The following is an 11,755-nucleotide window of genomic DNA, read 5'->3' on the forward strand; positions in this document are numbered from 1 at the left end:
TGTGGCTCGGTGTCAAATTACGCATATGAGACTATCCGATATTTGGTTTCACAATAATATTGACTGCCCAACCCTTCATCCCCAATCACAGAATGTACTGTGCTGTTTTTTATATTCATTCTTGGGATGTGGGTGTCGCTGGCAAGGCCGGCATTTATTGCCCATCCTTAGTTACCCCTTGACAAGGTGGTGGTGAGCCGCCTACTTGAACCGCTGCAGTCCGTGTGCGAGTTCCAGGATATTGACCCAACGACGATGGAGGAACGGCCGATATATCTCCAACTCGGGATGGTGTGTGACTCGGAGGGGAACTTGGAGGTGATGAGCAACCTCCAACATTGCTGCTCTCGTCCTTTTGGGCGGTAGAGGTCGCAGGGGAGGGAGATGCTGTCACTGTAACCTTGGGGAGTTCCATGTGTACCCTGTAGATGGTACACACTGGAGCCACAGTAGGCCAGTGATGGAAGGGGGGGATGGTGGATCTCGAGTCCAGTGGATCTACGAGCCATCCAGTGCTAAATATCGATATTTTTTCTCCTCAGCTGTATTGTCACAAGAGTGGAAGGCCGACACCCCACGAGATGTGAGAGCACAGAAAGGTTTGTGTGCCCTGATTCCATGCCATTACAGTTATCCATCGAATTTGGCAAACAAACAGCGAGATGGAGTCTGGTTTAACACTGAGAAAGAGAGACCATGGGCTCCCCTAGCCTTTCACTCCAAGGACCACAGACACGAGTCGGACCGATTCAGACATCGGACCGGTCTGTCTGGAGACCTGAAAGATGGCGACTGTTCCCTGATTATAAACAACATCACAGCGGAAGATGCAGGTCCTTATTTTTTCAGAGTAGAATTTGGCAACGGGGAAAACTTCAACTATTACCCAGCAACACAGCTTCACGTTTCCGGTAAGTGCTGTTTATAATTACTCATCAATTCACTTTCAACAGTCAATGGGAAATAATATAAACTATTAACACAAAACATTATAATAACGCAGCTTCTGATTATCAATAACCAGGCGATACCTTCCAGTTCAGTCTTAAAGCAACCGTTAATACTCACTTTATAATCAATGATTCAATGTCTTGACCGTGTCCATTAATTGTCAATTTTATGAGATTTTGAAGACCTCTATCAGGTCAGCCCTCAGCCTTCTCTTTTCTGGAGAAAAAACCCCCTTGTGGGACTGTGGTTTATATTTGAACTGATTCTCCAAGTTATATTTAACTAAAAGGATGTATTCTCTGCCAGATTTCACAGATAAACCCACAATATTCGCTCCTGAAATTATTGAGGGTAAATCTTGCAAAATAACCTGCACCTTCAACACAACGTGCGGGGGAACAGCACCTGACTTAACCTGGGACAATCCCACTGATGTTCCCGGGTCTGTCTCAAACAGTGTAACTCAGCATGGTGGAACTCTGACATATTCTTCTGTTCTGACTCTGGTCCCATCACCCAAACAATACGGGCAGACTCTCACCTGTAGAGTCAGCTTTCCATCTGTTTCATCGCAACGGACCCTCGCACTAACTGTTCAATGTAAGTACCAACATCCTTTATTCTACATTGCCAGTGAATGTCTACATTATGCACAGCAAGATCCCACAAACAGAAATGTAATGATGACCGGATAAACTGTTTTTTTTAGTGATGTTTGATTGAGGGATAAATATTGGCCCCAGGACCATGGGGAGAACTCCCCCTGCTCTTTGAGTAGTGGCCGTGGGATGTTATACCTTCAACTGAGTGAACAGACAGGGCCTTGATTTAATGCCTCATCCAAAAGGCGGCACTTCCGACAGTGCAGCACTCCCTCAGTACTGACCCTCCGACAGTGCAGCACTCCCTCAGTACTGACCCTCCGACAGTGTGGCGCTCCCTCAGTACTGTCCCTCCGACAGTGCGGCACTCCCTCAGTACTGACCCTCCGACAGTGCAGCACTCCCTCAGTACTGACCCTCCGACAGTGCAGCGCTCCCTCAGTACTGACCCTCCGACAGTGCAGCGCTCCCTCAGTACTGACCCTCCGACAGTGCAGCACTCCCTCAGTACTGACCCTCCGAGAGTGCAGCGCTCCCTCAGTACTGACCCTCCGACAGTGCAGCACTCCCTCACCACTGCACTGTGAGTATCGGCCCAGATTCTGTGCTTTGTGATGAAGGAACTTGCATTGATTGATATCACACCTTTCATGATCTCAGGATCTCTCAGAGTGTTTCACAGCCAATGGAAGTTGACCAAACTCTATTTGTCTTTAGACGCTCCAAGGAATCTCTCAATTACTTCTCTTGATACGATTAAAGATTCATCGATCAATATAACTGAAGGGAATTCTACAGCCCTACACTGCTCTGTCGAAAGCTTCCCAGCTTCCAATCTGAGGTGGGAACATCTCGGAGTCACAGTGAACAGAAGCAGTTCCAACAACGAGGTGCGATTGGAGCTTCCTCACGTGACATCCAGGGTCGCTGGAGAGTATCGGTGTGTGGCGGAGAATGAACATGGGGCTGTGGAGAGTTCCATAACCATCACCGTGGAACGTGAGTCTGGAGATACTTCCACATCTCGCTAAATACAAACAAATTGATGAGTGACTGTGGATTTTTACAAAGTGCGTTACACGCACACCCAAGTGAACGCACACATACACTCTCCGCCTCTCTCTCCTCCTTTAAGACGCTCTTTAAAACGTATCTCTTTGACCAAGCTTTTGGTCACCTGTCCTAATATTTCCTTCTGTGGCTCGGTGTCAAATTATGTTTTGAGCATCTGAAACGAGGTGGAGAGGCACAAAGATAGACGGCAAAAGGCACGGCCGCCTATGAAGGGGCAAAGAATGTGGAGGATGGACAAAAGGCCAGAATTGGAGGAACGCAGAATGCTCGGAGGGTTGTAGGACTGGAGGAGGTTACAGAGATAGGGAGGGTGCGAGGGCCATGGAGGGATTTGAACACGAGGATGAGAATATTTAATTGGATGCGTTGCTGGACTGGGAGCCAATTCCGGTGAGCGAGCACAGGGGCTGATGGGTGAACGGGACTCGGTGCAGAGTTTTGGATGAGCTGAAGTTTACGGAGGGGAGAGCGTGGGGAATAGTCATGACCCTGTTGACTCTGGTCTTCTTTCAGATCCACCCAAGGGAACGGCAGTGATCTTCAGTCGAGCCATGCACGGAATAAGAGAGGGAGACAATGTCACGCTAACCTGTTCCAGTGAAAGTGTTCCTCCGGCCTCTGGTTACATCTGGTTCAGGATCGATGGCAACACGAGAGCCCAGTTAAATACAAGTGCTCGGTCCATCAACTTAGCTAACGTAACACGGGAGAATGATGCTGATTTCTACTGCACAGCCAGTAACCCATTGGGCAGCAGTACCTCTCCCATTGTACACCTGAGTGTGGAGTGTAAGTAGTTTACTATATCTGTATCTTATTAAAAACTCATGCACTTCCTGTCCACTGACGCTTCCTTCCTGTCATTAAGTTTTCAGTGTCAACGTTTCCCATTATGGCCCACGTCCTCGTTTATAATGGGAACTGCCTATGTAAACGTCACGCTGTAATTACACCCTCCTGCCAATGGTGGCGCTGTAGCACTTACTTCTTGCATCTCCCGGCTCCTCAGCCTGCGCTGGGCTCTGACCAACTCCACTTCCCAAATTGCTCTAAATCGTGCTATTTTATTGTATTATTAAATCAAGTGTTATATTCGAATAAGGACAGATTGTCTGACTGCAAGGTGGGTATATTTTATAAGGCAATCTATTACTTATTAAGACATGCGTCTGGACTCCCTGAAGGGTTTAAACACCGCAGGCAGTTGGAATAGACCGGGTGTTGGGCTGTTCTTCTTTAACCCAGAGAGTAATGATCCCCTGGAATGAGTTTCCGGCTGGTGTGATTGACGCTGACTCTCTGTTTGCCTTCGAGAGGGAGCTGGACCGATCCCTGACTGGGGCAGGGATCGCATCGTACAGAAGGTAAGTATCTTTTTCGATAACACTCGGTCCGTGTGATCTCCTGGAGTGGGTTTCGATCGCCTGAGGGAGTCGGAGAGGGATTTTCTAAAGAGTTGATTGTTAGCCTCTGCCTTACACTCTACGTTGGTCAGATGGGAATATATGTTCTGTTTTACGCCCTTAGATAAGCCGGAGATTTCCGATGTGTCGGAGTGCGCTTGGAGGGACCAGGGCTTTACCTGCGTCTGCGCGACCAGATCCAACCCTCCGGGTAACCTCACGTGGCACCTCCCCCGCGGCAACTTCACCGGCAACCAGACGCACGGCCATCTGGCGATGTCGCGGGTCAGCAACGGGCATCTGGTGACGGGCACACTGACCCTGAGGGGACGAGAGGATGAGAAGGAGGTGAAGGCCATCTGCTCGGTTAGAAACGAACACGGAGAGGCGAGGTTCAAGGTGTATCTGTGGGTCAAAGGTGAGAGAACCTTCTGGAATCAGTCTCCGATCAGCCACCCGGGCCCTAAGCACTGGAATTCCCTCCCTAAACCTCTCCGCCTCTCTCTCTCCTCCTTTAAGACGCTCCTTAAAACCTACCTCTTTGACCGAGCTTTTGGTCACCTGTCCTAATGTCTCCTTATGTGGCTCGGTGTCAAATTATGTTTGATAATCGCTCCTGTGAAGCGCCTTGTGACATTTTACTCCGCTAAAGTCACTATATAAATGCAATTTGCTGTTGTTCTTTTCTGATACAAGACAGCGGATTGTTGCAGAATGGTCCCAGGGATGAGGGACTTCAGTTACGTGGAGAGACTGGAGAAGCTGGGATTGTTCTCCTTGGAGCAGAGAAGGTTAAGGGGAGATTTAATCGAGGGGTTCAAAATCATGAAGGGGTTTTGATCGAGTAAATAAGGAGAGACTGGAGGTTAAGAAATATAACATATATAAATATTACACATATAGATTTTACATATATAAATATTATAGACGTAGATATTACATAAAAAAAGACTTGCATTTATATAGTGCCTTTCACGATCTCAGGACATCCCAAAGCGTTTTACAATGATTTTGAAGTGTAGTCACTGTTGTAATGTAGGAAACGCAGCAGCCAATTTGCGCACAGCAAGATCCCACAAACAGCGAGGTGATGATGACCAGATTACCTGTTATTTTAGTGATGTTGGTTGATATATATCGATATCACATATATAAACTCTTTCACTAATGTCCTTTAGGGAAGGAAACCTGCCGTCCTTACCCGGTCTGGGCCTACACGTGACTCCAGACCCCACACCAACGCGGTTGTCTCTTAACTGCCCTCTGGAGTGGGTCCTCGCGAGACTCTCAGTCGGATCAAACCCACTATTGGCGGTTCAAGAAGAAGTCCCACCACCGCCTTCTCAGGGCAACTAGGGACGGGCAATAAATGCCGGCCTTGCCAGCGACGCCCGCCTCCCCAGAATGAATTTTTAAAATGGAGCGATGGGATCACTCCTCAAGTTACATCGGAGCATCGGACTAAAACCGGGCTGCAGTAATTAATGGTTGTTTCTTACAGGTAGAGAAACACATGAATGGAAAGGAGCATTGCTTGGTGCTGGAATCACATTGTGTGGAACACTGGCCGGGATCTTAATCTTCAAGTGTGTGAGAAAGTACGTGAGAATTGTTCACTTTAATTTTACACAGAATTACATCGAATGTACAGCACAGAAACAGGCCATTCGGCCCAACTGGTCTATCCCGGTGTTTATGCTCCACACGAGCCTCCTCCCTCCCTACTTCATCTCACCCTATCACCATATCCTTCTATTCCTTTCTCCCTCATGTGTTTATCCAGCTTCCCCTTAAATCCATCTACACTATTCACCTCAACTACTCCTTGTGGGAGTGAGTTCCACATTCTCACCACTCTCTGGGTAAAGAAGTTTCTCCTGAATTCCCCATTGGATTTATTAGTGACTATCTTATATTTATGGCCCCCTAGTTCTGGTCTCCCCCACAAGTGGAAACATCTTCTCTACGTCTATCCTATCGATGGGCAATAAATGCCGACCTCGGCAACGACGCCCACATCCCATGGACGAATAAAAAAAAGAACCCTTTCAGAATTTTAAAGATCTCTATCAGGTCACCCCTCAGTCTTCTCTTTTCTGGAGAAAAGAGCCCCAGCCTGTTCAGTCTTTCCTGATAGTTATAACCTCTCAGTTCTGGAGAAACTGTTTCCAGTGGCAGGAGGGTCGGTAACCAGAGGACACAGATTGAAGATAATTGGCAAAAGAACGAGAGGGGGAGATGAGGAGAATTTTTTTACGCAGTTTGAAAGGGCGGTGGAAGCAGATTCAATAATAACTTTCAAAAGGGGAATTGGATAAATACTTGAAGGGGAAAAATTGCAGGGTTATGGGGGAAAGAGCAGGGGGGGAGTGGGACTGATTGGATAGCTCTTTCAAAGAGGCGGCACTGGTACAATGGGCCGAATGGCCTCCTTCTCTGCTGTGTGATTTTATGATTTTATGTATGCAGACAGAAGCAATGACAGAGACAGCCCAGTACATGCTGTAACGTTACAGTGGAGACTGTACATGTCCTCCTCTGACACTCCGATATATAATAACCACAGTGTTATATTCTGCTTTTGCAGGAGGAAGGAAGCAACTGAGAACAGAGCTTCGGAGGCCAGTGATGTTGAAATGACCAACAGTCCATTCTCTGGGATACACGAGGTAACGGGACCTGTTTGCACCTTGTCCAAAGCCTCAATCTCAGCAGGTAGTTGACACCTGTCGGAGATTCCCCGGTTGGTTTGCCCACGAGTTTCTGTCTGTGGTGTCGGCCGTGGCCCAGTGGGGTGTCAGTCTCTCGCCTCCGAGTCAGAAGGTCGTGGGTTCGAGCCCCCACTCCACAGGCTCGAGCCCCGTAATCCAGGCCGACATTTCCAGTGCCAGTCCTGAGGGAGCGCTGCACTGTCGGAGGTGCCGTCTTTCGGATGAGACGTTAAACCGAGGCCCCACCTGCCCCTCTCAGATGGGCCATAAAAGATCCCAAGGCCACTGTTTCAAGGAACAGCAGGGAGAGTGTCATGCCTGGATTATGGGGCTCAGACTAAGAGAGAATACAAGAAGTTCTAAGATAGGTTTACGGTGTATGTGTGTAAACGTATGAAGTGTGGCAAACACAGTTGGTGAGCTGCAGGCGCAAATAACCACATGGGAATATGATGTCATGGCGATAACGGAGACCTGGTTAAAAAAAGGACAGGATTGGGTCTTAAATATTCCTGGATGCACGGAGTTTGGGAAAGATAGGGAAGGAAAGATAGGAGGGAGAGGGTGGCAGTATTGATTAAGGAGAATATTACAGTGCTGGAGAGAGAGGATGTCCTGGAGGGGTCATTGACAGAATCTATTTGGTTCGAGTTAAGAAACAAGAGAGGTGCCATTACACTACTGGGTGTATCCCATAAACCACCAACTCGTGGGAAGGAGATAGAGGAGCAAATTTGCAGGGAAATTACAGAGGGGTGCAAGAACTATAGAGCAGTGATAATGGGGGACTTCAACTATCCTAATATAGACTGGGATAGTGGGACAAAGAGGGGGAGGAATTTCTGAAGTGTGTTCAGGAGAACTTTCTGGATCAGTATGTTTCCGGCCCAACGAGGAAGGAGGCATTGCTGGATCTGGTTCTGGGGAATGAGGTGGGCCAAGTGGAGCAAGTGTCAGTGGGGGAACATTTAGGGAACAGTGATCATAGTATCATAAGGTTTAGATTAGTTATGGAAAAGGACAAGGAGCAAACTAGAGTAAAAATACTCAATTGGAGGAGGGCCAATTTCAGTGGGTTGAGAACGGATCTGGCCCGGGTAAATTGGAATCAAAGATTGGCAGGCAAAACTGTAACCAAGCAATGGGCAGCCTTTAACAAGGAGATGGTTCGGGTACAGTCCAGGGACATTCCCACGAGGGGTAAAGATAGGGCAACTAAAGCCAGAGTTCCCTGGATGACGAAAGAGATAGAGAGTAAGATGAAGCAGAAAAAAGGTTGATAATACAAGTGAGAACCAGGCTGAATATAGAAAGTTCAGAGGGGAAGTGAAAAAGGAAATAAGAGGGACAAAGAGAGAGTATGAGAATAGACTGGTGGCCAACATAAAAGGGAATTCAAAAGTCTTCTATAGGCATATAAATAGTAAACGGGTAGTAAGAGGAAGGGTGGGGTCGATTAGGGACCAAAAAGGAGATCTACGCATGGAGGCAGAGGGCATGGCCGAGGTACTAAATGAGAACTTTGCATCTGTCTTTACCAAGGAAGAAGATGCTGCCAAAGTCACAGTAAAAGAGGAGGTAGTTGAGATACTGGATGGGCTAAAAATTGATAAAGAGGAGGTACTAGAAAGGCTGGCTGTACTTAAAGTAGATAAGTCACCAGGTCCGGATGGGATGCATCCTAGGTTGCTGAGGGAAGTAAGGGTGGAAATTGCGGAGGTCCTGGCCATAATCTTCCAAACATCCGTAGATACGGGGGGTGGTGCCAGAGGGCTGGAGAATTGTAAATGTTACACCCTTGTTCAAAAAAGGGTGCAAGGATAAACCCAGCAACTATTGGCCAGTCAGTTTAACCTCGGTGGTGGGGAAGCTTTTAGAAACGATAATGTGGGACAGAGTTAATTGTCACTTGCACAACTGTGGATTAATAAAGGAAAGTCAGCACGGATTTGTTAAAAGCAAATTGCGTTGAACTAACTTGCTAGAGTTTTTTTGATGAGGTAACAGGTCGATGAGGGCAATGTGGTGGATGTGGTGTATATGGACTTTCAAATGGTGTTTGACAAAGTGCCGCATAGAATCATAGAATCATAGAAGTTTACAACATGAAAACAGGCCCTTCGGCCCAACATGTCCATGTCGCCCAGTTTATACCACTAAGCTTGTCCCAATTGCCTGCACTTGGCCCATATCCCTCTATACCCATCTTACCCATGTAACTGTCCAAATGCTTTTTAAAAGACAAAATTGTACCCGCCTCTACTACTGCCTCTGGCAGCTCGTTCCAGACACTCACCACCCTTTGAGTGAAAAAATTGACCCTCTGGACTCTTTTGTATCTCTCCCCTCTCACCTTAAATCTATGCCCCCTCGTTATAGACTCCCCTACCTTTGGGAAAAGATTTTGACTATCTACCTTATCTATGCCCCTCATTATTTTATAGACTTCTATAAGATCGCCCCTAAACCTCCTACTCTCCAGGGAAAAAAGTCTCAGTCTATCCAACCTCTCCCTATAAGTCAAACCATCAAGTCCCAGTAGCATCCTAGTAAATCTTTTCTGCACTCTTTCTAGTTTAATAATATCCTTTCTATAATAGGGTGACCAGAACTGTACACAGTATTCCAAGTGTGGCCTTACTAATGTCTTGTACAACTTCAACAAGACATCCCAACTCCTGTATTCAATGTTCTGACCAATGAAACCAAGCATGCCGAATGCCTTCTTCACCACCCTATCCACCTGTGACTCCACTTTCAAGGAGCTATGAACCTGTACTCCTAGATCTCTTCGTTCTATAACTCTCCCCAACGCCCTCCCATAATAGGCTTGTCATCAAGGTTGAAGCCCATGGAATAAAAGGGGCAGTGGCAGCATGGATACAGAATTGGCTAAGTGACAGGAAACAGAGAGTAGTGGTGAACGGTTGTTTTTCGGACTGGAGGGAGGTGTACAGTGGTGTTCCCCAGGGGTCAGTGCTGGGACCACTGCTTTTCTTGATATATATTAATGACTTGGACTTGGGTGTACAGGGCACAATCTCAAAATTTGCAGATGACACAAAACTTGGAAGGGTTGAGAACAGTGAGGAGGATAGTGATAGACTTCAAGAGGATATAGACAGGCTGGTGGAATGGGCGGGCATGTAGCAGATGAAATTTAATGCAGAAAAATGCAAAGTAATATGTTTTGGCAGGAAGAATGAGGAGAGGCGATATAAACTAAATAGTACAATTCGAAAGGGGGTGCAGGAATAAAGAGACCTGGGGGTATATTTGCACAAATCGTTGAAGGTGGCAGGACAGGTTGAGAAAGCGGTTGAAAAAGCATACAGGATCCTGGGCTTTATAAATAGCGGCATGGAGTACAAAAGCAGGGAAGTCATGATGAACCTTTATAAAACACTGGTTTGGCCACAACTGGAGTATTGTGTCCAGTTCTGGGCACCGCACTTTAGGAAGGATGTGAAGGCCTTAGAGAGGGTGCAGAAAAGATTTACTCGAATGGTCCTAGAGATGAGGGACTTCAGTTATGTGGATAGACTGGAGAAGCTGGGATTGTTCTCCTTAGAGCAGAGAAGGTTGAGAGGAGATTTAATAGAGGTGTTCAAAATCACGACGGGTTTAGATAAAGTGAATAAAGAGAAACTGTTTCCATTGGCGGAAAGGTCGAGAACCAGAGGACACAGATTTAAGGTGATTGGCAAAAGAACCAGAGGGGGAGATGAGGAGAATGTTTTTTACGCAGTGAGTTGTGATGATCTGGAATGCGCTGCCTGAAAGGGTGGTGGAGGCAGATTCAATCGTGGCTTTCAAAAAGGAATTGGATAAATATTTGAAGGGAAAAAATTTGCACGGCTACAGCGGGGGAATGAGACTAACTGTAGCTCTTAAAAAGAGCCAGCACAGGCTCGATGGGCTGAATGGCCTCCTTCTGTGCTGTTGCGATTCGATGTCTCTGGAGTGGGGACTCGATCCCATGACCTCCTGGCTCAGAGGCGAGAGAGAGAGAGAGAGAGAGAGCTACCCTCTGAGACACAGCTGACACTAGTTGGTCTCTGCAACCTCATAATTTAACCCTTATAGTCCCGGTAAAGGTGGTAAATGGTCTAACGATATCTCGTGCTTCCAATTTCTTTGTAGGAGGCCCAGAACACAGAGGTTGTTAACCCCTGGAACACCAGCAGTGACGAAACAAACGAGGCGGAGACACCAGGTGCCCAGAACCTCCCTGAAGGTCCTGCAGGAGGAGATACCGGACAGGAACAGCCCAGGGACCAGGAGGACCTTCTCTACGCCAACATCAACTTCCTCAAGCTGCCCAGCGGTGACGGGACTGTTCACAAGGCGGAGGGCACAGAATACGCACAAATCAAATTCCAGTCAAACTGAGCGTGAAACGGGTCGAGGGGGGAGGAGGGAGGGGGGCTGAGATTCCTGGTAACACCAGACAACCTGCTGGGGGGAGAGGGGGGGAGAGTGACTGAAAGGGTTTTGCGCTTTGCCTGATTTCGATGAAATGCTTGATCAGGGATAACTTGATGCTCAAACTGGGGGCGGGAGATGCAAATGTGTGTCTCTCTCAGCACAAACCTCATGCAATAATCAAATGTGACTGGTGGAGGAGGTGATAGGAGCTCCCTGCGTAGAATCAGGGAATTCCATAGCGCAGGAAGTGGCCATTTGGCCCATCGAGTCTCTCCCCTTCGTCCCATTCCTGCACTCTTTCCCCATTCGGCCCATCGCCCCTGTGCCCTCTCTCCGAAAGATCCTCAGTCCCAATCCTCTACCCTTTCCCCATACATTAAAATCTTCCTGTATCAAATGTTTCTCTGCCCCCATTTTATAATCTATTCTGGTTTCAGCTTCCTCCTCTGTTCCTGGTCGGACAGTCTATGTCCTCACAAACCTCTGCATAAAGTCTCCCCGCACATCTGGCCAACGTGCATTTCACCAAGGTAAGTTCAGATGAGAGAGTCCATTCCACCCATCTAGCTGAAGGTCCCACCTAAAC

At 47.4% G+C, this 11,755-nt stretch overlaps 1 protein-coding gene across 1 annotated transcript in view; it reads left to right on the forward strand.

Annotated features, from left to right (window-relative positions):
* The window catches only part of LOC137306153 (sialoadhesin-like), a 49,521-nt gene extending 38,372 nt beyond the window's left edge, over window positions 1–11,149 (forward strand). The window contains exons 14-21 of the mRNA XM_067975212.1: window positions 543–911; window positions 1,258–1,551; window positions 2,271–2,552; window positions 3,141–3,416; window positions 4,155–4,448; window positions 5,532–5,628; window positions 6,618–6,699; window positions 10,885–11,149. Of these exons, the coding sequence (XP_067831313.1) occupies window positions 543–911; window positions 1,258–1,551; window positions 2,271–2,552; window positions 3,141–3,416; window positions 4,155–4,448; window positions 5,532–5,628; window positions 6,618–6,699; window positions 10,885–11,133 (1,943 nt within the window). The 3' untranslated portion in view covers window positions 11,134–11,149. The remainder of the gene's footprint in view (window positions 1–542; window positions 912–1,257; window positions 1,552–2,270; window positions 2,553–3,140; window positions 3,417–4,154; window positions 4,449–5,531; window positions 5,629–6,617; window positions 6,700–10,884) is intronic.
* Window positions 11,150–11,755: the final 606 nt, after the last annotated feature.

Source organism: Heptranchias perlo, chromosome 42 (assembly GCF_035084215.1).
Source record: "Heptranchias perlo isolate sHepPer1 chromosome 42, sHepPer1.hap1, whole genome shotgun sequence".
Taxonomy (NCBI): Eukaryota; Metazoa; Chordata; class Chondrichthyes; order Hexanchiformes; family Hexanchidae; genus Heptranchias; species Heptranchias perlo.